A 20,785-nucleotide genomic window follows, 5' to 3' on the forward strand; every position below is an offset into this window, starting at 1 on the left:
TCGAAATCAATGTTTTGGCAAAAGTTATAGACATTCTGTAATTAGATTTATCACAGCCAAACAGTTTGAGGGGAAATCTACAGAATGCTTTGCATTGGATGTAAAGAAAGAAGGTCTTGTTAGAACATAAGCTGATTAAGGAATATGATGTGAGTTTGACTTCAGGATTTTTTTTCTTTGTTTTACATTTGTAATGACACCTTCCTTTTATGTTATTAGTAATGCTGATTGAATTTGTATCCATATAGTAAAATACATTGATGTCTGCCAACAGGACAGCTTCCAGTATAACTTTTCTCTGGAATTTAGAATTGAGAAAATAAACTGTGTTATAATGCTCACATTAGATGTGAGTTCTGATGAGTCATGCATATTTTGTATACATTTTACTCTATAATTCAACAAATGACATAAAATAATGACAAATATTTGTGTTTGTTAATGACATAAAAATGATGAAAAAGAGATTACAAAATAAATATGGAACTGCTTTGTGTTTTAACTGAAGCCCTTAGACCAGTGTTTCCCAAATGGTGTTCTGCGGAACCCCAGGGTTCCATGAAGTGAAAATAAGGGTTCAGCAAGAAAATTCCATTACAATAACATTTTATTATTTTTAAAAAATTAATATTGAAGCACTCATTAATTTTATTGAAAACAATTTTCATTTGTGTTCACTTCAGACGGCCAATTAATACACAAATTTAAAGTTTTTCTGATTACATTTTGGGGCAGCTTATGTCAAGAACATTCAGTTTTATCAAGACGTGCAATTCGTCAGTTGTTACACCCTTCACCAGCACATACTTGTGTGAAACTGGGTTCTTGAATTATGCAACAAAAACGAAATTCAGAAATCGACTGAATGCCATGTCGGATATGCGAATCCAACTTTCCAGTATTAAACCAAATATAAAAAGAATTTGCCAAGAAAAGAAGAAAAACCACTCTTTGCATTGAAAACTGCCAATATAATGCATATTAGTTTTTGAGCTTTATTTTTTGTACACATTAAATGTAATTTTTGTTTTTAAATATGTGCAATTAAACTAAATGTTGATCTCATTGGTGTAAATTCTGATGACAGTTAGTAGTTAGATGATTACGGAGATAAATATTTTTTGAAAATATTTTGAAAAGGTGTGCTTAAAGTTTTCCATCTACATCTGTGAGCCCCGAGACCTGTGTATTCAATCAAGTGGATATAATGTATATACCTTGAGTATTGGAGATATTCTATCATCTTTTTCTTCTGGGATAGGATGGGAAAATTGATATTTCACGTGTTGACCTTTTCTGATTCTTTACAATATATGGTTTGGCCCCATATCTTGTCACCGGTTATGAGTTTTAAAACAAATGAGCCGGAGACAAGATATGGGGCCAAACCATATATTGTAAAGAATCAGAAAAGGTGAAATATCAATTTGCCCACCCTATCCCAGAAGAAAAAGATGATAGAATATCTCCAATACACAAGGTATATATATTACATCCACTCGATTGAATACACAGGTCTCGGAGCTCACAACCTCAATGCTCTGGCTAATAGGAAGCCTCGAGGAATGGTGAGGAGATCCCTCGATGATACTCCGGATCATCCGGCCTGGCAGGTGCAGATGTCTGGACTCCGTAGCGAAGGGCCTTCCGCTCTCCACGTGGTAATCCAATAGGGTGTAGAATAAACTCTCAGTAGCCAACCCTGCGCTGGGCTATCGTTTACATGGGACTTCTCCACAGGAAACTAATCCCACTGGCAGGACAACCACTACCCACAGCCACATGGTCACACTATTCAATCACTCTTCCATACATTTAATGACAAACAGGAAAACATACTACTAGCATACCTACACAACAACACAAGCTGAACCCAAAAGACCAATCCCAAAAGATGGAACCCGCCCTGAATCACAGCTAGGGTATTTATAGACAAAAAGGAGGGAAGATGTTAGTAGGGCTGAGTGCAACACCATTTGGGCAGTGTGCAAAGCTTTTTGGATCGTGTGCAGCTCTTTTGGGATGGAATGCAAAGCATCTGGTAATGAGTGCAAAGCATTTGGTGATGGGTGAAACCCATCTTTAGACAGAGAAACCCCTCACCCCCCTCCTTTGGTTAGGCTGACAGGATTGTATACCAATAAGGCTAACTCACAGACTCAATTTTAAAATCCAAATAAACTCCAGCCCAATCATACATTTCCATAGATTACAGTGGTAACAAAGAGGTCATCAAGTCCACTTCCCTTTACTCATGGTGGGACCAAGCACTGACAGATGTTTATCTAACTTGCTCTTAAATATCTCCAATAATGGAGATTCCACAACCTCCCAAGCCAATTTATTCCAGTGCCTAACAACCCATATAGTTAGGAAGATTTTTCTAATGTCCAACCTAAAATTCCCTTGCTGCAATTTAAGTCCATTGCTTCTTGTCCTATCATTAGAAGTTAAGGACAATAATTTTTGTCCCTTCTCTTTGTGACATTTTAGGTACTTGAAAGCTGCTATCATGTCCCCTCTCAGTCTTCTCTTTTCGAGACTAAACAAATCCAGTTCTTTCAGTCTTCCCTCATAGGTAATTTTGTTGTTCTTCTCTGGACTTTCTTCAGTTTCTCCACATCTTTCCTGAAATGTGTTGCCTAGAACTGGATACACTGCTTCAATTGAGGTCTAATCAGTGCAGAGTAGAGTGGAAGAATTACTTCTCGTGTCTTGCTTACAACACTCCTGTTAATAAATTCCAGAATCATGTTTGCTTTTTTTTCCAAGTGTCACACTGTTGACTCATATTTAACTTATGCTCCACTATGACCCCAACATCCCTGTCTGCAGTACTTCTTCCTAGACTGTCACTTCTCATTTTTGTATGTGTGAAACTGTTTCTCCTTAAGTGGAGTACTTTGCATTTGTCCTTGATGAACTTCATCCTATTTACCTCAGACCATTTCTTCAATTTATCCAGATTATATTGAATTATAACCCAATAAAGAATTTGCAAACACTTCCAGCTTGGTATTAGCCACAAATTTTATAAGCGTACTCTCTATGATACTATCTAAATCATTGTTGAAGATATTAAACAGAACTGGTCCCAAAACTGATCCCTGTGAAGCCCCAGTTATGTCTTTCCAGCATGACTGTGAATTGATAACTACTTTCTAAGAACAGTCATGCGACCAGTTATTTACCTACGCTATGTCTAAACTACAATGATTTATCGGAAAAAGGTACACAAATTTGGAAGAGGCTTTTCCAAAATTTGGCCAGTCTACACTGGGCCAAATTTCAGAAAAAAACTCTTTTGGAAGAGCCCTTCTTCCTCGTGGAATGAGGAAGACAGAGCTTCCAAAAGAGCGTCTTCCGCAAAAAAAAGTGGTAGAACAGATGTGTTCCCTGGACATATCCCAGAAAAACCCTGTAGTGTAGACATAGCCCTACCTTATAGTAATCCATATATGTTGTATTTCCTTAGTTTACTGATAAGAAGGTCATGCGAGACTGTATCATATTGTGTAGCCTATAGTTGTCCTCGCATTTAGATATATTACTCTGCCATTATCTATCAGAAAGATCCTTATGGAGAATATAATGGTAATGCTAGCAGAAAGATTTGATGATGTAATTTCTTGTGATTTTCTCGTTTTATATCATGATGGTCTTAGTTAAGTCCACTATTACTGTAGAATGTGTGACAGTTTTAAAGACCAGTTTGTGCATTTCATGTTTTTCCAAAGTATTGATTTTTTTCCCAAAAAATATTGATGCATAGAAAGTTGCACAAGAACTGGAAATATGCAATAGTGTGGATCTATAACATAGCCTTTGAACTCATGCAGTTGATGCCATCTAGTGTTTAGTTTAATACCATGCATTGTGTTCTAAGATCTGACAAGTATTTTGATTTCTGTAATTATCCCATAATAGAAGCTAGCTTAATGGAGGGAGAAAGTGACAGAAAAGTTGCTGTGATATAAAATCGCAATTACTGGAAAGTAAGGGATCACGCTGACAGTGTAGAATGGGAACCTTTAGACCTTGCTTTGCCATAACTCTTAAGATTGAAGGTCCAAAAACCTGGAGATTTTTTGAGTAATATGCATTTTGACTCCCCCAGATTAGTGACTCCTTCATCTTGGGAGGCATCATTAATCATATATTTAATCTGTGTTTTTGGTCTGTAGATGGTTTCTAGCTATTCTCGCAGGCATTGCATGTGCAAGTGCACATTTAATAAGACACATGCATGCTGTCATGTGGTCCAACAGTTGTAGCCATGTATGGGGTGTTCCACACTGTGGCTATGAGTACCTTTTTATCATGTTGAATCTGTCTTGTGGAAGTGCTGCTTTCACTGCCACCGAATTGAGGTAAGCACAGATGAATTCTAACTGTTGAGCTGATTCCATTGTTGATTTCTTTTTATTTATTTGTAAATAAAGACTCTGGAAGAAATCTGTCATTGTTTGGGTAGAGCAAATGGTGTCTGAGCAAATGTTTAACTTCAAATGACAGTCCTCCAAGTAAGGGAATATTATTATTTCTTGTTTTCTAAGTGTGTCATTACAATGAGGATATTTGAAAAAATGCAGGATGTGGTTGACTGGCCAAAAGATAAAAGCTTTCTTTAATAGTGGTCTGCATCCAAAGTAAATCTCAGAAAATGCCTGTGGATATCTTAACATGAAAATAAGCATCCTATAGGTCGAGGACTGAAAATCAGTCCCCTCACTCCAGTACTGGTGTTGTTATTAAGGTGACTATCTTGAACTACTGCTTCTTCCCAAATTTGTTCAGTCACTTGAGGTCAAGGATAGGTTGCCATCCCTCATTTTTCTTTTGTGTTAAAAAGCAGTGGGAGTAAAATCCCTGCCCCATGTTGTATGGGAACAGTTTCCACTGCCCCTAATTGGAGATGATCTACATCTTGGCTTAGCAAATATTTTTGAGTGGGTCACTAAAGAGGGATGGGGAGGAGCAGTGGGTAGAGGGTAAAGACAGGAAAGGAAGTTATAGCCCACTTGGATGACTTCTTGGGTCCATTTGTTTGTGGTGATGGCATGCCATTTCAGGAAGAATGGAAGCAAATGGCATACACACAGATGGGTGGATGATGTAAACGCTGGGCTTTCAGATTTGTTTATTAGAGGAAGTAGGTTGAGATACTGCTGGTGGACTGGTCTTTGTGGTCTCTGTCTGCTTTTGTTCGTAAGGCCTCTGGTGTTGCTGTATGTATGTTGGGCATTTTTTCCTCTGATATGATTGATATCTGAACTGTTTCCTTCTTGTGGCAGGTGTATGAATGCTCAAGGAACAGAGATCAGAGGCACAGGACAACCATCCCCACTCTGAACCAATCTCCAGTCTGGCCCTGGCCTCAGCCCTGCCCTCAGCCGAGGTCCCAACTTCAGCTCCTGCCCCCAACCTTACCTCCTGACTGCAGCCTGGCTCCCATCTGCAACTCCTGCTCCCAGCTTCTGGCCTTGCCTCACTGTTGGCCACAACCTCTGCTGTAGCTCCAGCGCCCAACCCCATTCCAGGAGCAGGCTCCTGGAAGGGTGCAGACACATTACATTACAGGTATGGGAGGGCGTGACATAAAAAGTTTGAGACTTTTTTGGTATAGAGAGTTAAAGATCTTATATGGGTTTTGGCACTTCCCCTGCAACATTTGAAGTGTGAAGGGAACCCAGGCAGCCTGGCCCAATCATGGTTTGGTAATTCCGCTCACTCACTCATCCCCACTTCCTGTCAGGCAAAACCAGACAAGAGATTGTCAGGAAAGTGAATGCACTCCTCCGTACAGAATTGGATGCAAATTGCAAGTTATCTGCATGAATTATGTGACCACTGAAAGCAATAATGAGCTGGAAAATGAATGAGTAAACATAAACTATTTTCATGTAGATTTTGGCATCCATACTATCTTTTAATATGGCAAATTTGTTCTTTTAGAAGGATAGCTTGAATTTTCTTCTCTGGAGGAGTCAAGTGCAGCTCTGTTGATGAACCACTTACTTGTGGTTTTGCAGGCATGGAAAGTAGCAGAGACATATTGTTTAACCATCCTTTTCAATGCCTCACCATTTGCATGATTCAACATAACAAGTATCTCTGAGATGTTAGCCCAAAGAATGTATACTTGTTACTTTTTCTCATGTGCTTTGAATTAATGAGATGTAGAATGATTGACATGCACATTCCCATCTTATATGGGCACAAACCTTTCAGGTCCATAACAGACTTGGTTATCCCCAACCCTTATACTGCTGCTTTTTTTCCCCAATTCTTCTGTAGAAAGAGGTTTTTCCAATATTTGGCCTGTCTAGACTGGACCAAATGTCAGAAAAACCCCTTCTTTTGGAAGCCCCCTTATTCCTTGTGGAAAGAGGAATACAGAGGTGACCAAAAGATCATGTTTGCTCTTCCACTAAAAGAAATGGAAGAACAAATGCATCCCTGGATGCAGAAGAGTTTTTCTGGGATATCTCCGGAATCCTGAAAAACTCCTGCAGTCTAGCCGTAACCTTGCTGGGTTGAGACAGGATGTGTAGGCTCTGGGGTGGGAATGAGGGATTTGAGTGTGGGAAGGGGTGAGAGGTGCAAGCTCTGGGAGGAAATCTGGATGCAGGAGAAGGTGGATAAGGGGACACTGGCTCGGAGAGGGGGCACCAGGCTGGACAGTGCTGGGGTCAGATGTAGTAGAGTACTAAGCAAGCCACAGACTTCAGGATGTGAGGGTTCAGGAATTTGGGTTGGGGTATTTGAGGGGCTCAGGGCAGGGGGTTCCAGTGTATGATAGGCTCAGATGTAGGGTCTAAGGGAAAGGGGAGCACAGGAGTGTTATGATGCTGTGGCCAGATGGGGGCTTGGCCCCAGTTTGGGGTTTGTTGGCCAGGCTTCATTTTTAAATAAAATACTGTGTCAAACAAAAAGTTTCTGCATTGTCTTTATTTCTGAGAAGGGCAGGTAACCTGTCTTGAGTCAGGGGTCACTGACCCAAGAAAATCAGTTGGGGCCACACAAGTGAGATGCAAAAAAACCCTCCTCTTCCTCCCCCCACCAAGCTTCACTAAAGTGGCCCCAACTGTGTTGTTGGGAACAGGGGACATAGTACTGGGGAAGGGTGCTAGTGGGTGCTTTGGCAGGGGACAGGGTGCCAGTGGGGACAGAGTTCTGTGGCTCGGGACAGGGGAATGAGGGATGGGAATGGGGACAGAGTTCTGTAGCTGGGGACAGGAGAGTGGGGACAAAGTTCTTTGGCTGGGGAGAGGGAACTGGGCGGTGGGGAGTGGGAATGTGGGAGTAGGAATGGGGCAGTGAGGACGGGGGGGAAGTGGAGGCAGAGAGTCCCCTGCATCTGCCTCCTCCCAGGATTCTCTCTCCCTCCCCCCAGGAAGCCAGTGTGTGCCTCCTCCGGGCCCAACTCACCCCCCCCCACCTCCACGCAGGGAAGCTTTGCGCACACCTGCTCCGGGGCCGACCCCCCCCCCCCGGCGCAGGGAAACCCCAGGCGTGCCTGCCCCGAGGCCAACCCCTCCGGTGCAGGGAAACCCCGGGCGCACCTGCCCCAGGGCCGACTCCCCCGGCACAGGGAAACCCTGCGTGCACCTGCCCCAGGGCTGACTCACCCCTCCTGTGCGGTGCAGGAAAGTCGCAGTGCTTCTACTCCGGAGTCGATGCTCTCTCCCGCAGTACGCCCAACAGAGCAGCTAGCGCCACTTCTGGAATCGCCGGAAGTGGCGCTAAGCTGCAGGACTTCTGTCCATCCCTGGGAAGCCGATACTACCTCCATTTTCACTTGAGGTAGATAGTGGGGCTTCTCGGAGGGGGCAGACAGGACGCCTCACAAGCGACTGATTGAGACGTGTTGGTGACCACGGATCTAGATCATCCCTGACAGATGTTTATCTAACCTGTTCTTAAGCATCTTCAATGATGGAGATTCTACAACCTTCCTAGGCAATTTCTTCCAGTGCTTCGAATGGCAGTAAATAGAAACACTCCACTGGAAGATGAAGCTGATGACTGTACTAAGTGAAGTGTACTGTGTCAGGACTTGACTATACAGGCAATTTACAGTATAGTAAATCAGCTCAAAGTTCTCTAACTCTCAAGATATTCACACTCACAAAGCAGTTGGTGCACACTAAATCCACTGTTGCTGTACTGGTAGATGTAAAGCACTGGTAGTTACAGCGCTGCTTAGAGTTCTGCAGGAAAACAGCTGTTGTGTGTGCACTAGGGATGTGAGGGTACATCTAGACTATGTTTCTCTTTTGCAATACCGAAGCACCGCATCTTTAAAAGTGCCCGCTATTTCCCAAAATAGGACCCTATTCCAGCATCCCTGTAACCCTCGTTGCACCAGGGTTAAGGGATCTGTCAGAATAGTGACTTATTTTGATTTAGACTCTGAATAAGCTACGCAATTCGTGTAGCACAAATTGCATAGCTTATTCCAACAGAAGGGTGCTGTGTAGATGCACCCTTGGTGTGAAAAGATACATCTACCCAGCAGCGTTATTTCGGAATAATTAACGTTATTTTGAAATAACAAAATGCGCATCTACATAGCAAGCCATTATTTCGAAATAATGTCGAGATGGAGGACTTCTTACTCCAACTCCTGTAACCCTCATTTCACGAGAGAGTTCTTCCTTTGACTTCCTGCTGTTTAGACAGAGCCAAAAGCCAAGTTAAGCTATTTAGACTTCAGTTACGCATTTGATGTAACTGAAGTTCTGTATCTTAATTCGACTTTTGCCCTGCAGTGTTGACAAGCTTAACTAACCATTTAACCAATAAGATGATGCTTATCAATTAATGGTGTTGGTTAAACTCAGCCAACTCCCAGGAAGGCAGCTTTGCTAAGGCAGGGCAGCAAAGCCTCCTGCCCGGAGCTGAACGGACAAGGACTCCACCACAGGGAACTCCACTCCCGGGGAAGAGGCTTCCTTGCTGCAGTGAAGCCTCCTCCCCGGGAGCTGAACAAGCAGCAGCAGGGAAGTTGCTTCCCTGGGGAACAGAGCTGGCAACGGCTTCTCTGCAGCAGGAGAGGTTTTGCTGTAGGCTCCACACCATAAAGTTCAGTGAGCAACACTATTAACAGAACTTTCCCTCTGACAGTGTAGATAAAGCCTCAATTTGGATGAAGGCAAAGGAATAAGCCACAAAACATAATTTGAAGGTACACTAGTTAGATGGTAGATTTTCTGTCTTGGCAGTGGGTTAGACTAGATGACTCTTGTGGTCTTTTTTAATCCTATGATTCTATGACTTTGAAATTAACATTCTCAAAGTCACATTCAAATGGTTTTAGTCAAAACAATAGTGTTATATGGCAAATGTTGTGCAATAAATTAAAAGCAACAGCTTAACAATATACTAAAAGAGTGCATTGTAGAACTGATATGGCTGTTCAGTGTGTAATGTCATATATATACAAGCTGACTTTATGTCTAGTGCTGGGCTCTACACACATTAATAAGCCCTATACTTAGAAATCTGTATAATACAAGTGGAAAGGACCACAAATCAAGAATACATCAACAAATAGTCTCCGACTTCCTTCTCCACTATGCAGACTAAAATGTATTTAGTGTGTACATTGCTTTCTCCAAACAATTTTAAAGTAATAATTTGTTAACTTAGAACAGTAAGAAATGCAGAAATAATAAAAAAGGGTTTATATATAATGAAAATGTATTTAAATCTTAAATCAGTGAGGCACTATGTAACGAGATGCAGCCTAGTGTAATTTCTAGAGGCTTAAGTATACACAATCTCAATATATAAGTGACTACTAGACATCTTTAGGTATCGGTGTATTGTACTTACACAAGTATAATTAGAGATCACAATGTGAGAATATGCTGCTCCCCCTTCTTTCAATGACAGGATATGAAGCCTGGTCCTTGGTTTATCATTGTAAGGTTATTTATCATAAAATTTTAGCAGTAGTGATCCCTGCCTCTTCTGTTTAGACACTCATTTTTGCACAAGAGTCCGGAACTTATTCTTTAAATCGTACAATTTTAAATTTTCTTCCCCTTTCTATATACTTGGGTACTATTAACTACTGCAGGAGCATGTTTAAGCCTGTATGACTCGGAAGTTTGCCAATATATAGTGTTTTATTAATAGCTGGCAACATGTATGACATCACTAAGCACAATGGGGCCATTGCGTGCTGGAGGCTACTACCCAGCTGGCACTTGTTCTGTGGCATCTGCAATACAGACATACCCTCTGCTTTTATTCTGATCTTGCTTGTGTATTTCACCCTGTTAAAACAATGCAAGGGGCTGGACTAGATGACATGTAGGATCTCGCCGCTCTTTTCAGCCATATATTTCTAAAATAGCAGGGCAGTGGAATTCGACTCGTTTGAAGGAAGATGCCCTTGCTTGGGAGAGATGTTTCCCCCTATAAGGACAGAAGGTTGTGTGTAGACTATGTCTGAGGTGGGGGGTTTTGAACAGGTATTTTCCAGCTCTCTCTGATCCTCCAGGCACTTCGCACAGGTCAATAAAACACCTGCGGCAGACCCGTTGGGCTGGTGAAGCCAGGCTACCACACCGCAGCGTAGCCAGATTTGGGCGGGAGCCCGGGCTCTGGGACCCTTCCCCCTTGCAGGGCGCCAGCGCAGAGTCAGTTGTGTAGCCCCAGAAGCCGGGACCAGCCCCGGGGCCTTTCCCTGCACTGCAGACCAACTGCGCCGAGCGCCCTGGGGCACGGGCTAGCGAGGCCAGGTGTGGGCTGCCTACGGACTAGCCCCCGCAGCAGGACGTGCACACCTCGCAGGCGCTACGGGCGTTTATTCTGGCCCAGCCCACCTGCCCACAGGCGCGCCTGAGGCGCCGGCTGCTCCCCGAGCCTCACCTGGCTTTGCGTTGACACCTGGCCGGTGGCTCCTCAGCCACTGGGCCCGGGGCGCGGGAGGGAGGCGGGGCCCGGCCGCTCCGGGTGCGGGGATGAAGAGCGGATATGGCGGCGGTCGCTGGCGTCTCCGCGCTGCGCTCCTGCCTGCTGCGGCCGGGGCGATGGCGACGCCCGCCCGGCGGCGGAGCCGGCTCCAGCAGCAGCTGCTCCTCGCCGCGGAGAGCCGTCAGGTAAGGGTCCGTCCTAGGGCGGGAAAGCTCGTTCCCCTCGCGCTCCACGAACGTCGCCTGCCGGGCGAGGAGTGGGGGGGGGGGAGGGGTCTCAGCGGGGTGGCGGTTAACGGTTGGTGGGCGTTCGAACCTAACGGCTGCCCCCGCGGACGTTCGGGGCTGCGCGCGCGGCGGGGCAGCCCCAGCCTCAGGGGCGCTTCTCACCCCCTCCCGCGCTCAGTCAGTGCCTCAGGGGAGTCTAAGCCCACGTGACCTCTGCTGGGAAGGGGGCACCCCTTTGGGTGTTTGCTGTGCCAGACAGGTGGTTACCAGCCTGGGGCTCTGTCTGCACCCTCGGGAGAGCCAGTGCGGATGGCCTAGTCCAGGTGTGCAAAGAGCCTTCGCCTGGGAAATCCTGCGATTCAGCCTGGAAATCATGAGACTTTTCTTTGTGCCCCAAAGATTCCCTGGGGTTGCTCTGCAGCCAGAGGAGCTACTGGTTTTCTTTTCCCAGTGAAAGCTGAGAGTTGTGTGCACTCCCCTGACTCCAGCAGGTGGGGCTTTAAGTAAAACAACAAACCTTGGCAGAGGGACAAATACATTCCAGTGTGCGTGGCTGAGAGAGAAAACACAGGAGCTGGGAACCTGTGTAAGCACCTACATTTGGCAGTTGAGCTCCCTGAGTGATCGCTCCATGCAGACACTGGATAGGCCTATACTACAAGGACTGTATTGGCTTACCTACACAGCCTACAGCAGGGCTACTTAACACACGGCCCCTTTTGTTTGCGACCCGCGGTGTGGTTGAGGCTCAACATGTGGCCTGCAGGTAGGAGCCAAAACCAAAAAGTAGTCAATACTTGTAGTCTTCTATTGATACGGATTTTAGTAGTTAAATTCCTGGACTGTCATTGCTCATTAAAAGTGCTGTCATATGGGTGGAAATCGGATAAATATTGCATTTTATTAATATCAGCAGAACTGACTTAAATGGGGCCTGTGTGTTGTATAGTCTTGCCTTAATCTTTGTATTTATGCCCATCAGTGTGAAAGAAGCTATTTGCATATATTTGCATATATGTTTGCATGTATATGCAACCACACTTAAGTTGCAGTCCTTGTCATGAGCTGTGAGTATCATTGTGGCCCCCAGGGCTTCCAGAGTTGAGTAGCCCGGGCCTACAGTGACAAAGAATTTTTTTTCAGTTGGTTTAGGAACTCTAAGGATATAAAAATTAAAAAACAAAAAAAGCCCTAACCATGTAACTCTGAGGTGGGGAACCTAAGGCCTATCTGACCCTGATTTTTCTGTGGGTCAGTGTGTTCTCCACCCCTGGTGTGTATGACTGAATTTCAATTGGTTAAACCAGCGTTTCCCAAACTATGGGCCGCGGCCCAGTGCAAAAATATACTGGGCCTCAGCGTGACTGCCGAGGTGTTCAGGCTCCAAGCAGGCCCGTGCGGCTTTGCGTCCCCAAGCCCTGGCCTGGGCTGCACGGAGGATGCGGCTGGGAATTCCTGCCTCCCAGCTGGCCCGTGCGGCGCCACATTCCTGAGCCCTGGCTCTGGGCTGGACGGAGGATATGGCCGGGAGTTCTGGGCTCCTGGACTGCCCATGCGGTGCCGCATCCCCAAGCTCTGGCCCGAGGTGGATGGAGGATGCAGCCAGGGTTTCTGGACAGCGGTTGTCTCCATGGGTGAGTGGTGGACTACTTCCTGTGGGATTTCAGTGGCTCCTCCAGGGGGCGGGCTCTCTGGGGCAGCACAGTGCTTTGGCAGTGCCGGGGAGCGCAGGCCACCTGGTAGGGGCAGGGAAAGGGCTTCATCTCCCAGGAAGCACATGTTTTTTTCATGCAGCCAAGCCTGTGTCATTGGTTTTCCTGTCACATGATACAGCAGCCTCAGCTCGTTTCTGCAAGTGGGATAACGTGCACGTCCTCTGAGTTTAACTGCTTAAGCTTTCTTCATTTATTTTCAATAACATACCCTCTCATTTTCATCTTCAATATGGATAAATGGCTGAAGAATGTGACTGGAAATACAACTAAAAAATGTTTGAATGATGTGCAGCCTAGTACCAGTGTGCAGCCTAGTACAAGTGAGAGTAAGAAGATAAAAACTCCTTGGACCCGCAATTATTCTGATGAGTATTTGAAATTTGGTTTTATAAGTGTTGGTAGTGATAATCACTTGCCATTATGCCTAATCTGTTACACACAACTGTCCAACGAGTGCATGAAACCATAAAAACTGAAACACTATTTGGAATGCAAACATCCAGAATACGCGAGTAAGCCCATAGATTTTTTTTTTTCATAAATAAGATAAATGAATTAGCTTTTGCTTAAAAAAAGCATGAAAAGTACACTTTCAATGGGCTCTTCAAATGAAAACTTTGTGTTGGCTTCATATGAAGTTTCAAAACTAATAGCCAAGACAGGTTACCCGCATACTGTTGGTGAAAGGTTAATACTTCCTGCATTGAATATTATTACATTCCGTATTTATGGAGGAAAAAAGGGAAATCAGTTGGGTTCTCTGTCTTTATCCAACAATGCAGTGAAACGTAGAATTGAATAAATGGCGAAAAATATTGAAGAAATGCTCATTCATCGACTACAGAATAGTCAGGTTTTTGCAGTACAAGTGGATGAAAGCACAGATATAGCTGACGCTGCCAATTTTATGTGTTTTGTTAGATATGATTATCAAAGCTCCATTCAAGAAGATTTCTTATTTTATAAACCACTTCCAACAAGAACAACAGCTGCCGAAATTTTTAAGCTAATCAATTATTTTATTATTCAAAGCGATATTGACTAGAAAAAGTATGTAGGACTGAGCAGTGATTGGGCTCGAGCAATGGCAGGGTCTCGTACTGGGCTTATCCCACGGATTCAAGCTGTAGCACCTGACTGTGTATGGGTGCACTGCAGTATTCACAGAAAGGCACTAGCTGTGAAAACTATGCCATCGCTTTTGAGTTCCACTCTTCAAGAATGTGTGAAGTTTATAACTTATATAAAATCTCATCCTTTGAATTCCAGAATCTTTACTGCTTTGCTGCTTTGTGCAACAAATTAGGAAGTGAACATGAGAATCTCCTACTACACTGTGAGGTTCAATGGCTGTCAAAAGGAAACATTTTGAAACGACTCTTTGATATGAAGGATGAAGTTTTATTGTTCTTGGAGCGACACCCTCCATCGGCAAAAGATATTATATTTACATTTAAAGATAGGTTTCATTAATTTGATTGGTTAACAATGGTGGCTTACTTGTCACATATTTTGTCTTTTAAATGATTTAAGTTTGAATTCACAAGGCACTAAAATTAATATTTTCAAAGTTCACAAAAAAGTTGAGGCAACAATTAAAAAACTTCGTTTATGGGCACAGCGAGTTAACAAGAGAAACTTTAAGTCTTTTTGTACTTTAACTGAATTACAAGAAAAATATGCTGAAACTAATATCTCAGATGAGATTTCTGCAGCAATCCAAGAACACCTTTTGGGGCTAACATCAAGTTTAAATGAATATTTTTCCTCCAATTGATGCCAGTAAAATGTGGATTAAGAACCCGTTTACTGTTGACACTGAAAATGAAGAAATACTACAACTGAGTGCATCAGAAATGAATTCATTAATTTAACTTTCCTGTGACTCTGCCTTAAAAGAGAACTTTGATAAACTCTCCTTGATTGATTTTTGGTTGAGCTGTAGAAATGAATATTCACATTTATCTGAGAAAGCAGTCAAATTCTTAATGCCTTTCGTCACGACATATAAGTGTGAAACTAGTTTCTTATCTTTTGGTTTTCTTCAAAAATAATTATAGAAATAGATTGAACATTCAATCAGATTTGAGGATAAAACTTTCTTCTTTTGCTCCTGACAGAAAGTTGCTATGTGATGCAAAACAATATCACCCTTCCCATTAGTTCAATTATAAATAAACAGACTTTACAACTGTTAATTACAATTTAAACCAGTAGAATTTTAAGATTTATGTTATGTACTGTTATTATTGTGAATAAATAATACACAGTGAAAATGTATTCATTTTTCATTCTTTTTCTTAATATGCATTTATACTTTTGGGCTGCAAAAAACTACTAAGAAAATGGGTTCCAACTAGAGTAAAAAGTTTGGGAAACCCTCGTCTAGCCAGCTTTCTATCCATCTTACAGTCCACGTATCCAATCCATAGTCCCTTAACTTTCTGGCAAGAATATTGTTGGTGACCGTATCAAAAGTTTTGATAAAGCTGGCACTGACGGCTTTGGGAGGACCAGAAAGTTATTTGCTTAATGAATATGTAGATATGCAAATGAATGTTACCGATCCTCCAAAAGCTCGTGTATGAGACGGGGACCCATAAATCCAAAGATTGGGAACCCCTGGGTTAAACACTCCACCGGCTGCTAGACCTATGGGCTGCTGGCTTTGGACAGGAGTTCAACTGATAAGGTTAACTGATAAGCTAATGCTTATCGGTTAACTGTTTAATTGATTAAACTCTAGTATCCCTAGTAGCAACAACACGTCCCCAAATGATGGTAGCTAGATCAACAGAAGCAATTTTTCTATTGACCTAGCTGTGTTTACAGGGAATTAGATCAGTACAACTACCAGAGTCAGTGGTGTGGATTTTTTTCATAGCCTTCACTGATATAGCTATGCTGATCTAACATTTAAATGCAGATTAGTGTTACAGGCTATTCAGATATTTTGAATGAGAGAAAGAGAATTGCAAAATATTTATTTTGAAAATGGAGCTGTTAATGGATTTATTGAAATTTAAGAAAGTCCTTAATGCCCAGAAGCAGACACTGAACTATAATTACCCCTCTGGGAGGAGTACTTGGAAATTGATTGGTATTTTTTAAAGGTTATACTTGACCTAGAATTATTTCTAACTACCATTTGTTTGGAGTTAAGAATTGTTTCTCTGTTATAGCGCACAAACTAATATTTTCTCTTTGTTAAAGAGTGTTCTTTATAGAAAGACGGTATAATATTGTGACACTTGTTTGTACTTTTGCATAGGTCATGAAAAAATACTGTAGTTGGATGCCTTGTGTTTTAATATCATTTGTTCAGAAACATCATAAAAAAAGGACTAAATTTTTGTGGAAAGTTTTGTTGAATATACTATAGTGATCAACAAAAAGTCTTGTTAAGTCTCCTACCTTGACTGTGTAACACATGGTTTAACATACTCAGCTGCATACTTAATTCATAAGTACTTTCGATACCACAGTATGACTACTTTTTGCTATTGTTGCATGGGAATGTGGGATTTTAGTCAGTTTCTTATCAGAGGTCTTTTTAAGTCTGTTCTGGGATAAATATTAGTATTGTAACACTGGACTTTAAGTACATCATATTAAAAATATCCAACATGGAAACAATGCTGTTTGCTCTTCACTAATTCTAAAATAAAACAATCTGCCAGCACTACTGTGCCATATTAAGTAAATGTCCACCCAAATAGCTCTTCTTTCATTTTTCCAGAAAATAGCAGAAAGAACCAATCCTATTGTTCCTGAGATGGAGGTGATTAAGAACATTGTCTAAAATATTGCCTTTTTCTATTAATAGTTTTTTGGATATATGATGCTTTTTCTTGTTATCCTTTTCCAGATCTTCCAAAAATACTTGTTCCTGTGATAATTAATTCAACAAGTCGCATAGTTCTGTGTGTATTGATTTTAAGGGCATTGGCATAAAGGGACAAGATGTAATGGACCATATGATCCTCCTGGATTTGGAGTATTTCTGTTTCTTTTTAAATTGATGTAGGAGAACTTTATCTTTGGACTTTGTCAGTTACTGTGTTTATTATTAAACATTCACTGTGTATATGGTAGTGCTGTAAATGTACACAAACTTTATAAACATAAGAGTATGTTATTTCCTTGCTGTGCTTTCTTAGAGCTCACTCATTCCAGTGGTCTATATTGGGGGGGAAAGTACATAGTATAACCTAAGCAGTGAGGTTTAAACTGATAGTATAATTGCCCAGTGTAGACATCCTCACTCTCACATAAGTGTCTTTCTTGGCTTAATTTAGCTTAAACTCCTTTCCCAGGAACATGAAACAAGCTGCTCTTACACTGGAATAAAAACATCCACATAAGGTGTTACTCTGGTAAACCATATGAAATATATAGCTAGTTGAACTTTCCAATGTAGACAAGGTCTAAGAAAAAGGTTTGTTTTCATCTGTTACTTTCATTGACTTGTTCAGCAGACAGAAGTGCAACTTGTGGGTTTTTTTTTTCACCCCCTCTGAAGTGTTAATATTTTGTTTCTTGACTTAGTAGTTTAATTACATGTGTTAATTTTGCCTTATTTGAAGTCATCTGTATTTTGACCCGAGTAGGCTAATAGGAGGAAAATAGGTTTTTAATGTTTAACTTTTTTAAAAATCCCGTTCCTGGATGAAAAGTCATATAAACTTTTCTCAACAATATCATCACTCACAATAGAAGGAAAGAAGTTTGAGAGTATCAGGGTGTCAGAGGAAGGCAAAATAGCAGAAATTTTCATTTGTTTTTCTGTTTTAAACCAGTGGTTCTCAACCTTTCTGGACCTACTGGAACCTCTTTGATTTATTTTTCAAATGACCAAATTTCATATAGCTTAAAAACGACTTGCTTACAAAATCCGACCTAAAAAAGTGACACAGTATGTTATCGCTGGAAAAAATGCTTACTTTCTCATTTACCATAAAATTAATAAAATCAATTGGCATATACATAGTTTATTTACACTTCAGTGTATAATATAAAGCAATATAAACAAGTTATTTGTACTAACTTTGCTAGTGCTTTTTTATGAAGCTTTTTGTAAGACCAGGCAAATGTCTAGATGAGCTGATGTATCCTCTAGCACAGTGTTTCTCAAACTAAGCTCGGCAGAGCCCTGGGGCTCTGCGAGACATCTCCAGGGGCTCCATGAGGTTGACAAACTGGAAACATTGATAGGTACAACACATACAATCAGTGGACCACTGGGGCTCCACAAAAATTTTTACACATGTAAAGGGCTCCAGAGCCCAGAAAGTTTGAGAACCGCTGCTCTAGCATATGTGTCCCCCAAGTGGACAACCACTGGCATAACCAGTATCTGGTAGACAGAATGGGTAATTTAAATAATTTATAAGAGTTTGCTGGTTTAAATGCAAACGTGACAATATTTTCTGACTGTTATAAGAGGGTTTATATAGGTGCCTCAGTTATAAAGGAAATCTCTGGAGAGCTGGCTTCAGAAGAATAAGTTAGAGATGTGTGATGCAATGTAATCATCCTGTTTGAATTCAGAAAACCTGACTTTTTTAGTAGCAATCCATGCTTGCTTTATTTTAGAGAATTAGTCTCCTAGATGGTGTCTTGAATTAGGAGATGAACTTATTTGGAATATTTGTGTATTGGGATGACTAATACGAGAGAGTGTGTGCAGCTGTGTTACTATTTTTGTATATCTCTCATACTGTATTTGTCACCATATCCTTTAAAGTATACTGAGACGCCTTTTAGCAATAATAGCAATTATAGTGTACATTCTTTTAGATTATTTAAGAGTCTGTGGATTTCTAGTGAGAAATAATGGTGGAAAACTTCATCTTTTAGATGAAAAATAGAATTTACATTACTTGATCTTTGCTTTCAGTATAACTGGTATTTTACATTTTTTTATACATTTTTTTTATTGTGGTTTTTTTTTTTTTAGAATGTCTGCTGCAGATGTGAAAGACTAATCTTGAAGAAAAATACACAAATATTACTAATATCACTTAAACATTAAATGGTGTGTTTAATCATAAAGGGACACGGCCAAGTAATACTTTACAATAATTCTTTGGATATTTACGTCCATATGGACACAGGTTTGCAATTTCTGCTCATACTACTGTAGTCCTAAATAATCACTTTCTACAAGCTGATTGATATTAGCTGGAGGCTTAGAAGTGATAGTAAAAATTTGCAGCTTAGATATGCTGAAAAAATGCTCATAAATAGAATAATGCTATAGTGATAAAAGTGCTATGTTTATTAATATAACAAAAGTTATGCAAAACCATACAGTGCCACAAAGAAGTTGAATCACATTGTAAATGGTGTGATGCCGAGTTGTGGGACAAGGCTGAGGTTACAAGACAGTGTGTTTATGCTTATTTGTTTCTCTTTTCTCTTCTAGGATCAGCACAGAGAAGAGAGTCTTTCCAGAATTCACCACTGTCTGCTTTCCCTCATATTCCCTAAAACTGCTTTTAATCATTAAAGGGATTCTGCCAGTAATACTTTAAAATAATTCTTAATATTAATTTTACCCTAAACTGTGTTTAATTGCACATAATCTTCTGAGAAGTCTAAACATCTACAGGTAGTCCCCGAGTTACGCGGATCCGACTTAAGTCGGATCCGCAGTTACGAACGGGGATTTTCTCGCCCCAGAGGACTGAAGCGGCGGGACGCCTGGTCCCGCCACCCGCCTCCTCAGGGGCGAGAAAAGCTGCTCCCCATCTCCCTGGTCTGCTGCGGGGGCCAGCAGACCAGGGAGACGGGGAGCAAAGCGGCGGAGGACCCAGGGCCGGACCCGCGGCCGCTTCCAGATCAGCTGGAAGCGCCGCGGGTCGGGCCGGGTCCTCTGTGGCTTTGCTCAGCGTCTCCCTGGTCTGCAGATCTGGAAGCGCCACGGGTCCGGCCCCGGGTCCTCCGCCGCTTTGCTCAGCGTCTCCCTGGTCTGCAGCGGCTGAATCTGGATGCCAGTTTCGACTTACATACAGATTCAACTTAAGAACAAACCTACAGTCCCTATCTTGTACGTAACCCGGGGACTGCCTGTATTGTCTATGCTGATTTTAGATATTTTTATATATCTTGAATCACCAACAATGTTCTTGTTGTTTTAGTATTTTATTGTCATGCCAAAATGTCTTTATGACTATAGCCATGTACTTAAGCTTCAGGGGTGGCCTAGTTAGTCTGTACAGGTACTAGTTGATGTTAAGACTAGGGATGTTAAAAATCGTGTATTTATGTAAATATATAACCACTGAAAATTTTAGCGGTTACATGTTTACATGAAGGATGGCAGGTGGATGCCAGTGCTCCTTGGGAGCTGGCTTTTAAGCTGGTCCCCCACCTCCCCAAGCACCGACTCCTGTGCACCCGTGCTGCTGCCTCCAATACATAGACAGCAGCACGTGGGGTGGGGGAACGCAGCTCCAGGAACCAGCATGTGTAGGGGATCTGCTTCTCCCCCCTTCCCCCCCCCGAGTACCTGTCCTGCCTGCTCTATCCCCTACACACACACTTTGCTGCCTCTATGGGTGGCAGCAAAGGGGGCAGAGGTGACTCTTAAAGCTGGCTTAAAACCCAGCACCAGCTCCCCACTCCACTCTCCCCTTTGCTGCCTCTGATACAGATGCATCAAGAGGAAGGGTGCGTTAAGGTTAACCCATAAGTCTGGGCTTATTGGTTAATATGTAAATAGCTATACATTAACTTCCCTAATTAAGATGGCTATGAGGAAGTAATGGCTGTGTTGCTTTAGTAGAGAATGCATGCAGTATTAGTTTTAGAAGACTTGCAGAAATATTGCTTTCTCTAAATAAATGCCTTGTTTGAGCAGTAATAAACTTAAAAATAAAATGAATTCAACAGATTGTACATCAGACGTCA

The 20,785-nt window shown here is 42.1% G+C and overlaps 1 protein-coding gene and 1 long non-coding RNA gene across 4 annotated transcripts in view; one reads left to right on the forward strand and one right to left on the reverse strand.

Moving 5' to 3' along the window:
• Positions 1–11,024, reverse strand: part of LOC112546177 (uncharacterized) — a 47,817-nt gene extending 36,793 nt beyond the window's left edge. Inside the window, exon 1 of the long non-coding RNA XR_012903952.2 lies at positions 10,885–11,024. This is a non-coding gene — a long non-coding RNA (uncharacterized LOC112546177). The remainder of the gene's footprint in view (positions 1–10,884) is intronic.
• Positions 10,366–20,785, forward strand: part of MTHFD2L (methylenetetrahydrofolate dehydrogenase (NADP+ dependent) 2 like) — a 62,122-nt gene continuing 51,702 nt past the window's right edge. The window contains exon 1 of one of the 3 annotated variants that reach the window (XM_075929376.2): positions 10,366–11,114. In XM_075929376.2, coding sequence (XP_075785491.1) covers positions 10,990–11,114 — 125 coding nt within the window. In that variant the 5' untranslated portion in view covers positions 10,366–10,989. Of the gene's footprint in view, positions 11,115–11,288; positions 11,923–20,785 lie in introns of those variants that run through there. The other 2 variants (XM_075929375.2, XM_025185810.3) reach the window with 2 other exon arrangements.

This window comes from Pelodiscus sinensis, chromosome 4 (genome assembly GCF_052426305.1).
Source record: "Pelodiscus sinensis isolate ZL-2025 chromosome 4, ASM5242630v1, whole genome shotgun sequence".
In the NCBI taxonomy this organism is placed as follows: domain Eukaryota; kingdom Metazoa; phylum Chordata; order Testudines; family Trionychidae; genus Pelodiscus; species Pelodiscus sinensis.